General features: G+C 44.2%; 1 protein-coding gene and 1 long non-coding RNA gene across 3 annotated transcripts in view; both read right to left on the minus strand.

Annotated features, from left to right (window-relative positions):
* The window catches only part of LOC144738427 (uncharacterized), a 57,859-nt gene that overhangs the window by 4,207 nt on the left and 32,481 nt on the right, over nucleotides 1–21,171 (minus strand). The window lies entirely within an intron of this gene.
* On the minus strand, nucleotides 790–15,473 carry LOC144738422 (uncharacterized). 2 transcript variants are annotated; one of them, XM_078621449.1, is made up of 2 exons: nucleotides 15,431–15,473; nucleotides 790–11,002 (listed from the first exon to the last, which is right to left on the minus strand). In XM_078621449.1, exon 2 carries the CDS (start codon nucleotides 10,990–10,992, stop codon nucleotides 9,244–9,246), a length of 1,749 nt encoding a protein of 582 aa, XP_078477575.1. In that variant the 5' UTR covers nucleotides 10,993–11,002; nucleotides 15,431–15,473; the 3' UTR covers nucleotides 790–9,243. The 2 variants fall into 2 exon arrangements, with proteins under 2 accessions (XP_078477575.1, XP_078477576.1); XM_078621450.1 differs by lacking the exon at nucleotides 15,431–15,473 and adding an exon at nucleotides 13,901–14,701.

Consider the following 21,171-nt stretch of genomic DNA (forward strand, 5'->3'; position numbering starts at 1 on the left):
TTGTGGGACTGTTCGGTGATTTTTATTCCTCTCTGAGAGGCTGGGTTCCTTATCCCTCTCCCTGTGTTCTGGATCCGAATTCTGATTCTTAGCTCTGTATAACCATGCCATGTACGCCTTGCTCTCTATGCGGCGTAAGGATGCGGTTTCTGGATTCAAAACCATTCTCACCCTTTCTGTAATCTCTGGGCTCAAGGATTAAAAAAACATAATTTTGAACATTTTATCTCCTTCGTGGTATTGATTCACATCGCCTGCGTAATACGCTCTTTTAAATTGTACGAGGTAGTCACGTGGATCTTGGTCCATGCCCTGGGTCATCGATTTTACAGCATAAAACCCCTCAGTGAGTGTCGAATATTCTCCAAACTTCCGAATCACTGCCAGGCTCAGTTGTTTAAAATCATTTCTAACCTTGTGTGGTAGTGACTTTACCCATGGGATAGAATCTTTATGTAAGGTCCGTTTCAACAAACTCGCTTTTTCATCCCGTCTCCTCAGCCCTCTAATCATTGCCTCCTCTTCCACTGTTGCGATATGTGTGTGGATATCCATAGTCTGATTGTGTGGGTCAAAATCGGGAATTCTGACTAGAGCCTTGTCCATCAATTTAAGGGTTTTACTGTTGAATAAGTATTCCGAAAGTTGATCGCCGACAGCGTCATCATCAAACAAGTTATCATCAGGCAATCTGTCACTTTTATCTGTGCTGTGTCGCTTGTGTTTAAGTGGCGTGTATTTTTTGTGTGCGCGCCCAGTACTGTGTCGCTCGTGTTGCCATTTCCCTTCAGTTTTTGCCTCTGCCCTTAGTGGAGCACGTCCTGTCGACTTTACTTTAACATTTTGCTTCCCTCTATCTGTGAAGTTGTCAATCTCACATGTTTTTGTTTGCATATGTATCTCTCCATCCCTTCTCTCGAATTGTGAGGGTTTCTGTTTGTCAAGGATTTTTTGTTCGATATCCATAATTTTTTTGCGATTAGTCCCTGGACTCTGTCCACGTACCCAAGAGTGTGATTTAATGTTACTTCCATATTTATTCTGTGGATCCACGTCTGTGAGTTTCGCTGGTGTCGCGAGCACTGATTTCTCCTCCCTTACGATGGTGTGGGGACATTTTTCCTCGTTTATTAGAGACGATTTCTCTCCCGTTTCCTTTCCAAATTTTCCTTCATTCCACAATCCCTGTCTGTATGCCTGTGTGAAAAGGAATGAGTCCTGTCCTGCCTTCTCTGCAGCTTTTGCATCGTGTTCGCCTTCGTTACATTTTATCCAGTCAATTAGTTTCCCCCGAGGTGTGTTCGTGTTATCGATACAGCTCCCTTCCCATATGTCTCTCTGACTGTACTGCTTTGTAACAGATTGGTCGGTACGTTTTAATACGAGCTCCCCGTATCCTGTAACCCATTCAAAAATTATTCCTAATCCTAGCATCTTAGGTATGGCAAGAGTTACTTTGACAATTCCTTTTAGAGTGCATATAAAACAATTATCTCACAGAGTGTAGTCAGTTTGACTCGAGCTATTGTTATTTTCCGATTCAGAGTGCGTACCTCTAACACCATTTATCACAGGATGCAATCGGTTTGATACGATATTATCTTAATTCCACTGTCTCTGTTTCAACCTGCTATTCTGGGTTTTAACCTTAGAGGGCGTTTTTTTTTGTTTTACGCCCGTTTACAATCACAATGCAATGTTTGGTCACGATATTCTGGTTAACACGAAGTGATTCATTCCATCATCCATGCAAAACACTGTCTGTGAGAGATCCCGGACGAGCCACCCATTATGTTGTATGTGTAGGAGTTATGAAATTTTGATGAAAATAATAAAAATTAATAATTTTCCGAAATGTGCGCAAATCGCATTAATTATGTTAATGTGTGTATTAACATACATAAATTATGATAATGCGTGTAATGATATGCATAAATTATGATGGTGTGAGTAATTGTATGCATAAATTATGATAATCGCGGAGATAATCGTAGTAATTTATGCGGATGCTTGCGATGATGTTAATGTGAGCAGTTGTGGTAATTAGGCTCAGCTTCGTTTATCCAGAGTTATGTCAATCAGGATAACACGATGATCAATGATTAAACGTTTACCGATTATCCTAGTGTGTGTTATGATATTTAGGTCTCCATTTTCATATCTCATCACAGGATACAGTTATCAAGAATAAGATGGTTTTGCATGGACTTGGAAAGAAGCACTCGAACAGTTGGTGTTAAGCAATTTTATTCTAACAAGCATGTGACATTCTATCATGCAGGTCAAACATGCGTCAATAATTCATGAATAACCAAACACTTATGCATTTGCGATATCATGCATTCGATTAATATGAATAACTAAAATTCTTATGCAATTACGAGATTAAGCATTGACTAAAATGAATGAATAAACACTTATGCATTTACTAAATTGAATAACTCAAAACTCTTATGCATTTTCGATATTGTGCATTCGACTAATATGGATAACTAAAATTCTTATGCAATTACGAGATTAAGCATTGACTAAAATGAATGAATAAACACTTATGCATTTACTAAATTGAATAACTCAAAACTCTTATGCATTTTCGATATTGTGCATTCGACTAATATGGATAACTAAAATTCTTATGCAATTACGAGATTAAGCATTGACTAAAATGAATGAATAAACACTTATGCATTTACTAAATTGAATAACTCAAAACTCTTATGCATTTTCGATATTGTGCATTTAATGAACTGAATGACCAAAATTTATTATGCAATCGTAACCTCTACCTCTCCACCAGGCATCTCATTAGTTCGTTTTTGTATCGATCACAATCGGCGACTGGCCGAGTTTGAAAACAAACATGACACACTTCATTTGCGGTAATAAACAGCACTTATTGTATCCCAGAGGCGAAGGTCTATGTGAGGGCGGGTGTGGGGAGAGCGAGTCTGATTTTTTAAATTAATTCTTCGGCGAGATTCTCTGACAAAGGGGAACTGGTTTGACAAGATTTTCTCTCTCTGTGCACGGTCGATTTGTAATGAGAATTTCGGGAGGTTGAGTTTGCCTCGACGAGTCTATTGATCGCCTATGTGATGAGCGGAACAAGGGAAAGGCACGGAAACCAACCTCACTCTTATAACCGACGGACTCTTAATCACTCGATGGGCCACGATTCCTCATGGCCAGCTGATGGTTCATGTAGTTGATAATCAGTCTTCCAATAATTGTGTAGGGTTGATACGACAGTAAGGGTGAACTAGATAGGATAGTCTCACAGGTGAGTGGGGCGTCGATGCGTGCGTGTGTGTGGGTCTATTGGTGGGGGAAGTTGTAGGTACGAACGACTTTCGGAGGAGGGTCCTCTTTGTCGCGGCTGCGGTGATCGGCGGCTGCAGACTCCTTCCTCGGTAGAGCCCGTACGAAGATTGGCGGCGCGGTCGGGCGAGCACCTCGGCGTGGTGGCGGCAAGAGAGCTGGCTCGTTCACTCGTGTGCGGCAGGCGAGCACCTCGGCGATGCACGTCAAGGTGGTTGAGTCTCGTGTGCTCGTTTGCGGCAGGCGATGCACCTCGGCGATGCACGTCAAGGTGGTTGAGTCTCGTGTGCTCGTTTGCGGCAGGCGATGCACCTCGGCACCACGCGAACCTCGTCCTTCTGGATGACGAGAGCTTCTTCGCTGGCGGTGACGAGAAGAGATGGCTGTCGCCCTGGAGATCTCTGGTGGCCTTAGCCCAGAGACGAGATGAGATGTAGGCCGGAGCTCGTGAAGAACTGTGATGGGGCTCGGAGCCCTGGCGATCTGTGGTGGGGCCAGAGGCCCTGACGATCTGTGTTGAATGGATTTTTTTCTGGTTTATATCCAGAATATCCACTCAGTTTCCCGAGTTGTTCAAAGTCTGTCATAAAACCTTCTTGTGGGTGGGGCCATATGCATCCGTGTGTGTGTGTGTCCGTCCGTGTGTTTCGCGTGCGTGTTTGTCCGTGTGTTTATTAGCTTTGAAGACGCAGCTGTGTGTCGTTCTGGAAGGGGGGGTGGGCTCGTGACGGCGCCAGAAGTTATACATTAGCCAGACCGATGATTCGCGTCGAGTTATATATATATATAAAAGAGACATTCGAATCCATGTTTTTGTTACTGAATAATATTTGTCGCGAAAACCTACGCGTTAAGCGAGCTTAATTATTTCCTCCCTCGCTCGGGGATCATATCTTTTGTCTCACATAGCTTAAGTTGTTTTGGTTTGGAAGTTGAAATGCGACTTATTCCATTATGCCCCAGTTATGCCGAAACCGTGTTCCCGATGTTTCATCGTGACCCGATCTCTCATGGAGATGCTATTCCTTGCGTGTGCAATTTTTGCTGTCCGTGTTGTGGGAAGACAAAGACGGTTGTTTCCAGTGTGGAAGCACCCGGCGCATGCTTTTATTTATTTATTTTCTGAGAACGTGTTAATTTCCTTTGAGCCATTGCCCGGGAGTTTTATTGGTGTCATTCCCCGGCTTTGTGCCTGTGTGTGGAGATCCTCTCGGAAAGACAAAGATGGCCGTGATTACCCTCTTTCATGCCCTCTTTCCTTTGAAATGAGGTGTGCGCACATCTGTGTTAGTGTGTGGGGGCGTGTCCGTTCTCACGTTGCCCCGTGTCTATTAAAAAAAAACGATATTATCTATGTTGGCAGAATAATTCTTAAAAAATATTAATTTTAAAATTAAAAAGGGGGGCATATACACAACAGCTGGGCATGCGGGCTACATGACCTGCTGGAGGAGCTCACCGATGGGACTTTGCCCATATCTGTCAAGGATTTGTGAGCTCTTCACACAATCCAGCCTGGTTAAACCCAGGATGCATCGTAGGCAGGCCATCCTAAATGTTTCTAATCGGCAAAGATATTCCATTAGGGGGGGTCCAAGTTTCAGAAGCATAGAGAAGGGAGGGAATGACCGTGGCCGAGAAGATCTGAAGCTTCGTGCGGAGTGATAGAGCAGGTAGCTTCCAAACAGTGTTACACAACCGATGAAAAGATAATCCGGCTCAACTGATTCTGAGTGAGACCTCTGCTGTTAAACCAGAGTTGGTCATTAGCAGACTGGCAAGGTATGGGAAACTCTCCACTGTCTCCACAACTGCCCCATCACCCATCGGGAGTTGTGGGAATGGAGTGTCCGATGGTACAAAATACCCAGGCAGGTGCTTTGTTTTGGTGGGGCTGATGGTAAGGCCCCACCTCTTGGTGGCAAGCTCCAGGTTCAGCAACGGCACCGAGAACACTCCTCCTCCGAGTAGCAATTAGCAGATTATCGGCATACATAATGTGGCTGAGCAATAGGGAGCCATCCCTTAACCGCACCCGGGCATCGATCAGCCTCCCATTGTATCTGTACCAAATGGAAATTCCTCCGGTACAGCTATTGAAGGCTTCACGAACTACGTGGTCAAAATAGATGTTAAATAATGTGGGAGCCAGAGGACATCCCTGTCGCACCCCAAAGTGTACAGGGAAAGGCTCTGACTCCCGGCCACGTAGTTTTACCCGGGCCTGCTCACCATCATGAAGGTCCTTATGGATGGTGATCAGTGGGTGAGGGACTCGAAAAGCATGAAGAACAACCCAGAGCCCAGGCCTACTGATGGTATCATAAGCCTTGAGCAGGTCAATAAAGCACACACATGGACTAAGACACACACATGGACTAAGACGCACACATGGGCCTACAGACACGCAAAGAAATGGACTTACACTGACTAACATGGAGGCATGCACACAGAGCAACTAACACACACGCACATATGGACTCACACACACAAAGACATCGACTTAAACACACACATATGGACTGATACACACATAGACATCCACTTGAGATATACACACACATGGAGTTACACACACATATGGACGTACACACATACAGCGACTCACACACATACATAGAGTGACACACACATTGCCGTACACAGACATACAGACTGTCACACATAGAGATCCACATGAGATATACACACATGGAGTTACACACACATATATCGACGTACACACATACAGCGACTCACACACAGACATACGTGGACTCACACACACATTGATGTAAACACACATATGTACTTACTCACACACATATAGACTAAGACACACACATGGACTTAGACAGACACACATAAATAGACTGACACACACACACAGCCCTACACACATACACATGTGACACACAGACATCTACTTCAGATACACAGACACAGCTTTTAAAAGAGTTTGAGAATTACTTCCAACCACAAATGCCCCCGACCTGTGAAGGAATGGATCCGCAACCCATTTGTTAATAAGCCAGGTGAATCGACTTTGTCCGTGCTAGAAGAGGATCAACTGCTTGAGATCGCTAATGAAGGTGGCATTAAAAGTATGTTTGAGAAAACTTCAAATCTCGATACGTTCTGGATTAAAGTCAAGGCGGAAAATCCTGATATTGCCACAAAAGCACTGAAAAGCCTGCTTCGATTTCCAACATCCCATCTTTGTGAAGCAGGGTTTTCTGCAGTGACAGCAACCAAAACGAGATTATGGAGTAGACTGGACATAGGCAACACGCTTCGGGTGTCACGGTCTCCCATCACGCCCAAATGGGACCATCTAGTTACAGGAAAACAAGCTCAGAGCTACCACTGATTCTGCATTATGGCGAGTTGTATAATTATTTCACATTACAATGTAATAATAATATAAAGTGCACAATAAATATAATGCGCTTGAATCATCATGAAACCATCCCCCCGCCCCCCCCTGGTCCGTGAAAAAACTTGTCTTCTTACTAATTGTGATAATACAAAGATTCTCGCTTTAACTTTAACTGATTATGTTTTAGTGTAATTCTATCAGGTCTCAGAATTCAGATCTCGCCAAAGGATACAGTTCTTTTAATTAAGATCATTATGCATGAACTTAGGAAGGAACCACTCAGACACTTCTGTGTTAAGCAACTTTAATTTCTAAACAAAAACATAACACTCTAATATGCGAACTCTTATGCTTGGAATTGTCAACACAGTACTCCTGGAGATGTGCTCATTGATCCGTACATTTAACCCTCAATGATTACGTTGTTAAACTGGGTAACAGAGCAATCGGTTAATTTCTCAGAGTAACGCGAGCATATACAACGATAGGAAAAAGTCCTTAAAAATAAATGTGACGATATTCATACGAACGGCAATAAAGAAACATGTCCCGAAGGCAAAAGTAGACCTCAATGAATTCATTGGTAGATTATGTAATAAGCTAAATGTCAGTTTCATCTAACTAAATGTCTTGGAACAATGGTGTCCGGCAGTGTGCCTGCTTCAGCAAATGCTTATCAATTGGCTAAGGCTTCAATACATTCGCGGGCAAGATTCTGTGATCAAAAGAAAGATTTCAACACAAGTCTCCCTGTGTGTGGATTCGTAACGTAGGTTTATAAACGTTTAGTTTCGTCAATGAATTCATCAGTACAGTTAAAATTAACAAAAAGAACGACTAAAATACTTCTCAACGACCGTATCCACGTGACTCAATGGGCAGCAATGTTCTTCATTACCAACTAATAGTTGATGCACTCTTATCATTCTTCTTATTATCAGTCCCGGTATGTGCGGTGTGTTTGGTGGTTTTGTCTCCTTGATCAATTCTTCGCGTCAAGCAGACGCTGGGTGATACATGTGAGTGTGGGGGAGGGTCATACACACAGCTTCCTCGCTCTCTCTCGCTCGGTGGCAGCTGGAGCTGCTGCCCACTGCTTGATGAAGAGTCGGCACGACGCTCGCCGTCAGCGGTGCGCGATGATTCCGTCGTCAGATAGCGCCCGCAGCTCGTCTGCTGGTCGCCGTTCCTCACTCTTGTCTTGGTTCACAGCTGGTGCTGGTCGGCGTGTGTAGGTCGAACCCACGGCGCTCTCCTCTTCCTCATGGGCGGCTGGTCAGGCTCTTTCCCCTGCTGGATGAGCTGAGTCGGCACGATGCTCGTCTTTGAAGGTGCTCGACAGCGCTCGCCGCTCGTCCGCTGGCAACTGACACCCGTGCTCGGTGGCGCTGCTGCGCTCTCTCTCCGGCTCCGTGCAGTCTGGCGATGCCTGGTTGCGCGTGCAGCTGGTTCTCTGCGATGCTGGCTTGGTCGATGCTTGGGCTTCTACCCTTTCTCCCGGTTGATTGCTCGTCATTGCTCGTCACTCTATCTCTCGGGCTGCAGCTGCTCGTGGGAGCTGGCACTCAGTGTAGAATAACTTTGAGCGATACTTCTTCCGTCAGCGCCGAGCTCGTACTCGGTGACCAATTGCTACTCGGCAAGCCTCTTCATCCTTGGTTGATTGCAGAGTCCCATCCCAGAGCTTGCTGCTTGCAGTAAGTCAACTCTTTGCGTTGATTTCGTAGACTCGTGGCTTCTGCTGGTGCAGCTCATTGACGATGTTGCCAGTCACGGGGGCAGGTTCCCCGGAGCCTGCCGATCGCAGCTGCTCGTGGGAGCTGGAACTCACTCTCAAAACTTGTAAATTGTATTTGCACACCTCTTGAAGAACTGTGAAAGCTTAGTACAATGCAACTTATCGAAATCCTTGACTTTGCAAGCAACTGAAAACATCAGGATGAATGTAGAATAAAACTCTCAGCGATACTCTGTCGTTCCATGACGAACTCAGCACCGAGCATCACCTCGCCCCCTCTTCTCTGCGAGACACAACACCCATTGTTGATCTCGAGGCCATGCCCCGGAGTCTGCCCGTTGCAGTACTCTGTCGCTTGTAGTCTTCTGTAACTTGCAGTAGTCTCGATGTATGCGTCGTGCCTCAGTTTTTACGTGAAATTCTCTCCCCTCGAATCGCCGTGTGGTTAGTTAATATATGCATTGTCTTTGAAACTGATTGGTCCACACCAGAGACAGCTTTCTTTCGAGCCTAGTATCAAACGGTGTTAATCCAGAGGACACCAAAAGGCGTGCTCTTTGAGTGTTTGTGATGAGATGAAACAAAACTCCGAGTTGCTGAGGCGATTAAGCAAGCACTATATAAATGCTAATATTATTATAACATAGTGAATGCTTGGGAGCTTATTGGCTCTCGCTCCTAGTTAGAGATCTACCCAACCCACAGGTCCCCAAATACTGACTGCTCTTACTCTGCAGGTTGAACCTAGGAATGGAGTGTTCAACTTCAAGTTCTTTTCCTTAAAGGCCTGTGACAAATGTGAATCTATTGGAGCTTCATTGTCTCAATCTTACACATCTACAGGTTCTCCATTTGACTTTGTATTGTCTAAGAAGTCCACCCACACCTCCACTTCCACAAACTGCTGGGAGTTGCCTCGCTCTGCCTCACTGTCAGAATTCTCCTCTTGCTTCACGTTGCCTCCATTGATGTGAAGGTCCGATTTTGGAGTTGAATGTTCATCTTCACATTTGACCTTCACTTCTTCGCTCTTCACTGTCACTTCTTCGCTCTTCACCATCGCCTCTTCAAATTTCACCTTGATACATTTCATAGTGTCCAAGCTGGAATTTACTTCTGGTTTTTTTTTCAGGAGGGATGGGCTCATTGCAGCACTTTGACTTTCACAAGTCGATTTCAGACTACACTCCTTGGGGGTCTTCTGATGCCTGTGTGTTCTCTGGTGTCTACGAAGATGTGGTGACTGTTCAAACGCCTTCCCGCACAGAGTGCACTTGAATGGTCTCTCTCCTGTGTGTGTTCTCTGGTGTATTTTAAGATAAGACGAACTTGAAAATGCCATCTCACACACACTGCACTTGAAGGGTTTCTCTCCTGTGTGTGATCTTTGGTGTATTTTAAGATAAAATGAACTTGAAAATGCCTTCCCACACACAATGCACTTGAAGGGTTTCTCTCCTGTGTGTGTTCTCTGGTGTATTTTAAGATTATATGAACTTGAAAATGCCTTCCCACACACACTGCACATAAAGGGTTTCACTCCTGTGTGCGTTCTCTGGTGCATTTTAAGATTTGATGAATGTGAAAATGCCATCTCACACACACTGCACTTGAAGGGTTCATCTCCTGTGTGTGTTCTCTGGTGGATCTGTAAACCTGATGACCATGTAAATGCCTTCTCACACACAGTGCACTTGAAGGGTATCTCTCCTGTGTGTGTTCTCTGGTGTATTTTAAGATAAGATGAACTTGAAAATGCATTCCCACACACAGTGCACTTGAAGGCTTTCTCTACTGTGTGTGTTCTCTGGTGGCTATGAAGCTGTGGTGACTGTGCAAATGCCTTCCCACACACAGTGCACTTGAAGGGTTTCTCTCCTGTGTGTGTTCTCTGGTGTTTTTTAAGATGCGATGAACGTGAAAATGCCTTCCCACACACAGTACACCTGAAGGGTTTCTCTCCTGTGTGTGTTGTCTCGTGTTTTTTAAGATAAGATGAACGTGAAAATGCCTTCTCACACACAGTGCACTGGAAGGGTTTTTCTCCTGTGTGTGTTCTCTGGTGTATTTTAAGATAAAATGAATTTGAAAATGCCTTGTCACACACATTGCACCTGAAGGGTTTCTCTCCTCTGTGTGTTGTCTCGTGTTTTTTAAGATAAGATGAACGTGAAAATGCCTTCTCACACACAGTGCACTGGAAGGGTTTTTCTCCTGTGTGTGTTCTCTGGTGTATTTTAAGATAAGATGAACTTGAAAATGCCTTCTCACACACAGTGCACTTGAAGGGTTTCTCTCCTGTGTGTGTTTTCTGGTGTAATTTAAGATAAAATGAACTTGAAAATGGCTTCTCACACACAGTGCACTTGAAGGGTTTCTCTCCTGTGTGTGTTCTCTGGTGTATTTTAAGATAAAATGAACTTGAAAATGCCTTCCCACACACAGTGCACTTGAAGGCTTTCTCTCCCATTGGAGATCTCTGGTCCTGTGTAAAATTTCCAGTACAATCCATGCTGTTTGCATACTGGTCCCATTGTTGTCTTTGTCTACTGAGCTGTGCTGAGTGCCTTTGCTCCATCAGACCAATTCTGCAGAGGAAACATTAGAAGAAGCATCAGCTGCAGACAGAAAAAAATGTCCACACCATCTTCATCAGTATTGAGGCACAGAGGAATGAATATATACACAGTCACACATGACTTACACGTCTATATTTATCCACATATTCAAGATTATCCCCAATTCATCACACGGGCTGTTAAGGCACACAATGAGAGGGCCAAAGGTTATAAATATGCCTGGAAGCCATATTATCTTCAAAATAAATGTTAACCCAAAACACCAAGCACACAATTTCGGCAGCCTGGCTGCAAAAGTAGTATTTATAAAAGCAAAATTCAGCTAACATAGCAAAGGCTGTTGGGAATAATACTATTTGTATTATGCAGAAATGCATAAATAAATGTTCAATCGCAACTTTAGAGGTGTGAGGCCAGGCTCAGATTTGCTTGAATGCTTGGATGAACAGATCTAACTTCAGCAGCATATGTGCTGTTAATTTCCTGTTTCCATTCTTCCAAAAAGTTCCAGAGGGAAACTAAAATAAACGATTGTTTTGATTTAACCTCCATGTTCAATAGTTGATATAAATTACTGCAAATATAAACTTGACACTGTCACACACTGGCATGGTAAAAAGTGGCGGTGTGTCCAGAACCATGCCTGGCCGCCTTCATCTGCTCAGTATTGGCGCTTCCTCACTTCACCATGTAATTAATTTAAAATCAATCAACATAGCAGAGGCCCACAATCAGTTCAGCTTTTACTTATACTGGTAGGAACGAAGTGGACCAGCCTACAACAGATTATATCGTCCGCCCGTCCGTCCGTGTAGCAACATCGCCCCCTACTGCAAACACTTGGCATGACCCTACAAAAACCTTTAGACTCAGTGACGCTTTCCTGGCTAAACAAGAATAACATTCCCTTATAATTCCCTCAGATAGCTTTTAATTAAAACATTTAAATTAATGAGGCTTTCCTGGCTAAACAAGTGTAACATTCCCTTATAATTCCCTGAGATAGCTTTTAATTAAAACTTTTTAATTAAAATTGAACTCACTGCGCCCTAAAGCCTACAGCTAGGCCTAAAGCCTCGAACTACGCCTCAAACTCTCCCTTCGTATCGTACCCCCGCGTGTGTGCAAGGGAGTTAATGTTTAACAATGTTACATTCCCTGATGCTTTTAAATAGAAACATTTAAATTTAAAGCTTTTACATAAATAATAAAAACATTTAAATTTAAAATTAACTCATGGCGGCCTAAAGCCTACAGCTAGGCCTAAAGCCTAGAACTAGGCCTCAAACTCTCCCTTCCTATCGTACCCCCGCGTGTGTGAAAGAGAGTTAATGTTTAACAATGTTACATTCCCTGATGTTTTTAAATAGAAACATTTACATTTTAAGCTTTTACATAAATAATTAAAACATTTAAATTAAAAATTAACTCACATCAGCCTAACGCCTACAGCTAGGCCTCAAGCCTAGAACTAGGCCTCACACTCTCCCTTCGTATCGTCCGATTCAGTGTAGCAACATCGCCCCCTACTGCAAACACTTGGCAGGACCCTACAAAACCTTTAGACTCAGTAGGGCTTTCCTGGCAAAACAAGTGTAATAATACATTATGTTTATATTCTTTGGTTATTCGTTCCTACCAGCCCACCTCGCAGGGTCCTGTTCAATCATGTTTGCTGTCGGTGATAATCAAACTAATTGTTGAGTTCATAATGCAGTGAAATAAATGCACCACAGCTCCCCACAAAGATAAACTCCTAAATACACGCACATTTCACATGCATCATTAACATATATAAACAAAAATCCACCATTCATGACGAATTGCAAGTAACCTTATCCCTGTGCTAATGCCATGATAGGTGAAATTTAAGGCCATGTAAGTGTGGATTCCTTGTCAGCAGGTAATGGGAATGATCCAGGTGTCAAGGGATGACTGACAGATGAACCAGCTGTGCTCCCCACTGTCTTGCTGGGTTTTAGGAACCCAGCGTACCACGTATTCATGATGGCGTCGCTCTTCCGACCTCATCGTTGCTGCAGAGAAAATATATATTAACTGCCCTGCAGCATACCTGCAGGGCAGTTAATATGGTGTTGAACCAGATGACGCCAACAGGCGTACAACTCAAAAAAGGTGTCAGTTTTGTTGCCAGATAAAAAGGTAAAAAAAACAATTATCATATTTTGCTACTGGCAAAGGAGGTTCCAATGGTGTAAATGCTTTACCCCGAGCTCTCATACTGTGATGGTACATTGTCTTTGAGTTGTACGCCTTTTGGCGTCATCTGGTCCAACACCATGTGAGACTAGACTCTAAGAAAAGCTGTCTCAGGTGTGGACCAATCAATTTCAAGGACAGTGCATACATGATCAGAGTTGTGTTTGTGTTTGCATTCTGACCGCAGGTATTGTGGTCAATGCAAACGTGACTCCTCGTAAAAAAGGTGTCAGTTTTGTTGCCAGATAAAAGGGTAAAAAAACAATTATCATATTTTGCTACTGGCAAAGGAGGTTCCAATGGTGCATTGGGAGCTTCTCAAACTACGTAGTTATTTATTGATTTAAAGCTTTCGTGACTGCAGGAATTAATACTCTTTGGGTCTTTCGGTCAAATCGCGTACATAGAAAATAATAGATCACGACGTTTCGATCGCAACACAAGCAATCGTCTTCAGGTGAGAGAAAAAGCTGCTGAGACAAGGTCTTATATAGGCCTGAGATGAGTGCATCAAGGTATGTGAGTGGAGCTAGAGATGGTCCAACCAATTGAAGTAACACGGATAAACCGTATACAAAAAATATCCCAAGACAAAAAAATAGTACAAATCTGTCAATGATAAAAGGGGTAAAACCTCTTCTTATATTTTGCTACTGGCAAAGGAGGTCCCATGATGTAGCTGCTCACCCCGAGCTGTCATTGTTCTGATGGTGGCGTTGTCTTTGTGCTGTGTACGCCTTTTGTCGCTGTCCTCTGGTCTAACACCGTTTGAGACTAGGCTCGAAAGAAAGCCGTCTCTGGTGTGGACCAATCAGTTTCACAGACAATGCACAGATTATCACAGCATGTGTTTTGTTTGCATATTGATCGCGAGTATATTGTGGTTAATGCAGACGCGATTGCTTGCAAAAGGTTTCAGGTCGGCGTTTAAACATCTTAACACCTACATTTTTATTTAAAGCTTTCGTGACTGCAGGGATTCATATTCTTGATTCTTTCGGTAAAGTCATCAAGTAGATGGGAAATAATAAAATATGAAACAATTAAAATTTCTCACGTTTCGATTGCAACACGAGCAATCATCGTCAGATGTGAAAAACAAAGCAAGAAAATTTTCCTAAATTTTCATACATTTTCTGGCTGTTTTTCACACCGAAAGTCACGTTGAAGAAAAACAATTAAAAACATTTCTCACGACTTTTCAACTGCAACACGAGCAATCAGCATCGGGTGTGAAAAACACCGCAAAAATCTCCTGCTGTTTTTCACATCTAAAGTCACATAAAAGAAAAACAATAAAATAAAAGATAAAATAAAAATTCCCACGACGTTTCCACTGCAACACGATCAATCATCGTCAGGTGTGAAAAACACAGCACGAAAATTTTCCAAAATTTTGAAAAAAATTCTTGCTGTTTTTCACACCTAGTCACGTAGAAGAAAAATGAAATAAATAAAAATTCTCACGACGTTTAGACTGCAACACGAGCAATCAGGTGTGAAAAACACAGCAAGAAAATTTTATACAATTTAAAAAAAAAATTCTTGCTGTTTTTCACACCGTCACGTAGAAGAAAAACAGAATTAAAAAATAAAAACATTATCACGTTTATACTGCTACACGAGCAATCATCGTCAGGTGTGAAATCCACGGCAAGAAATTGTATTACTTTATTATGTCCCTTCTATGTGACTTTACCGAAGGAACCAAGAATATCTTAACACCTGTTTTGTTTCGATTTAAAGCTTTCGTGACTGCAGGGATTCAGCTTCTTGGTTCTTTCGGTAAAGTCACGTAGAAGGGAAGTAATAAAATAATAAAAATAAAACATAATAAAATAAAATAATTCTCACGACGTTTCGGCTACAACGCAAGCAGCCGTCTTCAGGCGAAGAATGATTACAGGCTGTTTTGTTGCCAAAAAAGGGGAAAAAACCTCTTCTTATATTTTGCTACTGGCAAAGGAGGTCCCATGAAGTAGTGAGCCAGATGAAGACGAATTAAACTTAAGCAGAGAATTAAAGCAAAGCAATCAAGCGAGGGCAGGAGGCAAGGCCCCGCGTGGCACGGCCCCGCGTTGTAATGTTCCAACCTGGACATCGATTCCATACTCGCTGCTACTCAATTGATATCCCTACGAGAGAGAGACGAAGAGAGGCTCTACCTGGGTAACAACAATAACCACCACGACAACAACCACGATGTTAACTTCTCACCTCGGGTTGGAGAGCGCGCGGTGCAGCAGCTGCCGGATATATCGTGACGTCACGCGGCAGCAAGCGGTGACATGACGTCACTAGCGGGCTTGAACACAATCCCGTACCCCAACGAGCGGCGGTGTAACTGAATAAATTATGTTAATGAGACGGGCTAATGTGCAGTGATGAGGCGTGGATGCTGAACCAGTCGCAATGAACTAGGGATGATATTTATGAATAAATTATGCTAATTAACCACCAGTTGATTGTTTCAGTTTCATTTATTAGGTACTAGCGGGAAGCACCCAACGTTGCCCGGGGGAAACATTTATTGAAAAACTTCTCAAAAAACTTAAAAATATAACATATACAAAGGCATTTTTTGTAATGATCTCATTAATAAAAATAATAAAATTTTAATAAAACCCAACGCGCGGTGGAAAATAAACTTACGGCTCGCGCGCCAAGATTCGATTCTTTAGATCGCGCAAAGCAATCGAAGGTTGTAGATTTATTTAGAATCGGCCTATTCCCGTTCAATTAATTGATACCACAAACGCTCAGCAGATATCGATTCTCGCCACACACTTCATGGTCATCGCCCCCCCCCCACAAAATACAAAAGTGTATTTTTTTAATTTTTGCATGGTGTACATTTGGCAAAGTACCCACATGGCAAATTTCAAGTTTGTTGCATGTCGGGAAGTACGCTAAACATTTTGAACAGACAACACATTCACAAATTTTCCTTTCATATATAGAAGACTAGCGGTTAGAACCCGGCGTTGCCCGGGTGAAAAAGGCAGACACATGTAGTTACACACGCTAATCCATTGATACACACACGTAGAGTTACATGCACAAATGGACTCACACATACATACATATACTGAACAACAACAACCGCCATTCGCCAATAAGTGGCGGTGACATCACAACAATGCTTGTGCCAGGCTATGTGCACCTTGAGGCTGCGTGAAGTGTCGAACGCCCGCTGGCAAGTGGTCACGGGGCAAACCCAGATGGCACAGGTCGACTGACTGAGACGACTGGCTGATGCACCACCTGTGGCCCCTACTGTGGCAACTTTATGTGCTTTAGCCACCCGGCGCTCCGCTCGTTGTTGTGAGCGTCGCTCCTCCGCCCTCCGCTCCTCCGCCCTCCTTTGTTGTTAGAGGGTGACTGCCTCCAACTGACCAGTAGCGTCCTTCAGGAGCCTCCTCCACAGTGGCCGATCTTGACACGGCTGTTACCAGTCATCCGCAAGTGGACTCAGCTTCAAGTCCTCCTGTAGTACATCACTCCATGTCTTCTCCAGCCCGTGCCGCGCCCGTTTAGCCCCCTCGATCCGGCGGAACAAAAGCTGTTTAGGCATGCGGTGGCTGGCCATGCGGGCTACATGACTCAGACAATGCAGCCTTGCCTGCCGGAGGTCACCGATGGGACTTTGTCCACATCTTTCAAGGATTTGTGAGCTCCTCACACAATGGAGCCTGGTTAAACCGAGGATGGATCGTAGGCAGGCCAACCTAAATGTTTCTAACCGGCGAAGATGTTCCATTAGGGGGGTCCAAGTTTCGCAAGCGTAAAGAAGGGAGGGAATGACCGTGGCCGAGAAGACCTGAAGCTTCCTACGGAGTGATAGACCAGGGAGCTTCCACACAGCATTACACAGCCAATGAAAAGATACTGGAGTTCGACTGATTTGGAGTGAGACCTCTCCTGTTAAACCGGAGCCGGTCGTTAGCACACTGCCCAGGGAAACTCTCCACTGTCTCCACAACTGCCCCATCACCAATTGGGAGTTGTGGGGGTGGAGTGTCCAATGGTACAAAATAGCCAGGCAGGTGCTTAGCTTTGGTTGGGCTGATGGTAAGGCCCCACTTGTTGGTGGCAAGCTCCAGGTTCAGCAGCAGCACCTCGAACTCCTCTTCGGAGTGAGCAGCCATTAGCAGATCATCGGCATACATAACGTGGTTGAGCAACAGGGAGCCATCCCTTGACCGCACCCGGGCATCGATCAGCCTCCCATTGTATCTGTAGCAGATGGAAATTTTTGCGGTACAGGCATTGAAGGCTCGACGAACTACGTGGTTCAATGTGGGAGCCAGAGGACATCACTGTTGCACCCCAAGGTGTAAAGGGAATGGCTCTGACTCATGGCCACGTAGTTAAGACGTGGGGCCGCTCACCATCATGAAGGTCCTTAAGGATGGTGATGAGTGGGTTCGGGACTCGTAAAGCACAAAGAGCAACCCAGAGGCCAGGCCTAGTGATGGTATCATAGGCCTTGAGCAGGTGAATAAAGCACACGCATGGACTAAGATGTACACATGGACCTACAGACACGCAAAGAAATGGAGTTACACTGACTAACATGGAGGCATGCACACACAGCGACTAACACACACGCACATGGACTGAGACACACACACACAGACATATGGACTGACACACACAAACACATCGACTTACAGACACACACACATATGGACTCACACACACATAGACATGCACTTGAGTTACACACACATATCGACGTACACACATACAGCGACACACACACATACATAGAGTGACACACACATTGCCGTACACACACACATACACATGTGGACTGTCACACAGACATCCACTTGAGATATACACACATGGAGTTGCACACACATATATGGACGTACACACATACAGCGACTCACACACACACACCGACTGGCACACAGCAATACGTGGACTAAAACACACATTGACGTAAACACACATATGTACTTACACACACACATATGGACTAAGACACACACACATGAACTTACACATACATAGACTGACACACACATACACACATGGACTGTGACACACAGATATCTACTTTAGATACACAGACATGGATTAACACACATATGGACTCGCACACAGACCCATTGAGTTACACACACACATCGACTTACACACACATGCGGACTAACACACACACATATGGACTGACATACACATCGACGTACACGCACACAGATCGACTGACACACACACATGGACTAACACACACACATAAACACTTTGACGTTGTCCATTCGAAAAAGACACCCACATGGAGTTAAAGACACGCATGGCTCTACACGCACACACATATGGACTCAAAGACACACACATGGACTCACACACACACATCGACGGGTACAGCAATCCCCGATGATGGCACAGCTATCAGTATCGCAGTACTACGTATGAGTAAATAGCGTGACGTGAGCGATGGAAACAATAGAAATGCATTTAAGAAATAAGCAGAAATCACAGACTGGCAGTAGACCGTGGCAGCGTTATAAAAGCGCAGCAAAAAAAGGGGAGATTGAGCAACCCAAAAATCCCAAAAAAGTTTTGCGTACACAAAGATAATTATTGTAACATGTCAACTCGTTTCATAATGGTAAACAATGAACTTGTGACTTTACCGAAAGAACCAAGAAGATGAATCCCTGCAGTCACGAAAGCTTTAAATCGAAAAATGAACTTGAGTTGCTATCTTCACGCAAACATAATTATTGTAACATCTGTGAACTTGATTCATAATGGCAAACAATGAAGCTGAGTTTTTATCTGCACACAAACATTATTATTGTAATGTTTGTCAAGTAATGTGTTTAACAATAATAGGCAATGGACTTGAGTGGTTAGCGTACGAAGCAAGGAAATTTGTACTTAGCATAGGCGTGTTGAGGCCTTGTGCGATGCGTAGCCCCCGTCCTGGCCTACATTGGCGAGGCGCGGAGTTGGCACGTTGGCAGGCTAGGGGCTGGGCCGCTACCCCCTCTCCAACATCCGCTGCCCGTGCAAGAATAATGCTATGTAATCAGTAAAATATTATTATCTATGGACTAGTATAAACTGAACGCATCGTGTTGGGGGGGGGGGGGCGAAGAGGACATGACACTGTGAATAAATATCCACAGCGTGATGTGTGTACGTGTTGACTGTAAAACGCGTAAAGAAAATGTCTGCCATGAGCTCGAGCGAACGCGCATGACTTGGCAGGTTCCGCCCCCCCCCCCCCACGCAATTGGCGTCACTTGGTACGGTCGATGTCGTGCAATAAGTAAATAATGAATAATAGAAACGGCACAAATGTGTTAATTAAACAACTTTAAAGTTTACGGAGAGCCTATTCCCACCACGGGGCTTAGGGCGTGCCGCCTGGCAAATTATTTCGGTCTTAAACCCCACCGTCCGAGAGCCAAATCCCCCGCAAGCGCCAGCGCACGGAGACTTTTATATATAACTAGCGGAAGTACCCGGCTTTGCCCGGGTGAAAAATATATTTCTTAAAAACTTTACATATATATACACAGATACTAAGGTATTGTCAAAGCCCGGTGGGCTGTTTGTACATTTCTCCACCAACAAATATATAAGAGGCTTTCACAAATCCAAAAAGTTGTAGAAAGTGTGGGGTAAATAGTTGATGTCAAAAGGTTTCCGAAAATTGTGGCCTCCCCCCCCCCCCCCTCAAAAAATATCTTTACCCCTCGTAGGTATATATACTAACAACACCTTACATACAACAGAGGAAGTGGTATCTATTGACTCTGTAGTAGTATCTACTGACTGTACCGTAGTATCTACTGAGCCAGTAGTAGCTACTGACTGTGTAGTAGTATTTAGTGACTGGAATAACTACTGACCATAGTATTTACTGGGCCTACAGTAGTATCTACCGACTATATACTCGTAACGACTAACTGTATAGTATCTGCTGACTCTATAGTTGTATCCACTGACTATAGTAGTAACTACAAAATCTATAGCAGTATCTACTCACTCTATAATAGTATCTACTGACTGTAGTAGCTACTCACCGTAGCAGTATGTACTGACTGTATAGTAGTATATACTGACTGTAGCAGTATTGACTGACTGTAGCGGTATATACTGACTGTTTTAGTATTTACTATAGCGGTATCTACCAACTCTATAGCAGTATCTACTATCGCTACAGCAGTGTATACCGACTGAGGTCGTACCTGCTATCACTACAGCAGTGCATATTGCTGTGTTGGTACCTGCTATGACGACAGCAGTACATACTGTGGTGGTACCTGCTATGGTGACAGCAGTACATTCTGTGGTGGTGGTACCTGCTATGATTACAGCAGTGCATATTGACTGTACTCATCATTCACCCTCACCATTCACCACTCACAACTCACCCTTACCACTCATCCTCACTACTCACCACTCCCACTCACTATTCACCATTCAGCCTCACAACTCACCACTCACCAATCTCCCTCACCAATCTCCCTCACCAATCTCCCTCACCACTCACCCTCACCACTCACGTCACAACCACCACTCACCCTCACCACACAACCTCACCCTCACTACTCACCATTCATCCTCACCAATCACCACTGACCAATCACCACTCACCACTCTCCACTAACCCTCACCACTCAACCTCACCACTCACCCTCAAAACTAACCACTCTCTCACCACTCACCCTCACCACTCAGCACTCACTCTCACCACTCACCCTCACCACTCACGCTCACCACTCACCCCTCACCACTCACCCTGACCACTCACCACTCATCCTCACCCATCACACCCTCACCAATCACCACTCACCCGCACTGCTCACCCTCACCACTCACGCTCACCCTCACCCCTCACTAATCACCACTCATAACCGCCACTCACCCTCACCACTCAACACTCACCCTCACCACTCACCCTCACCACTCACCCTCACTACTCACCACTC

This window comes from Lampetra planeri, chromosome 82, assembly GCF_965212315.1.
Source record: "Lampetra planeri chromosome 82, kcLamPlan1.2.h2, whole genome shotgun sequence".
NCBI classification, from domain to species: domain Eukaryota; kingdom Metazoa; phylum Chordata; class Hyperoartia; order Petromyzontiformes; family Petromyzontidae; genus Lampetra; species Lampetra planeri.

Bases quoted from the DNA above. Each gene is read 5' to 3' on its own strand.
- LOC144738422 (XM_078621449.1), bottom strand. From the start codon at position 10,992: ATGGAGCAAAGGCACTCAGCACAGCTCAGTAGACAAAGACAACAATGG.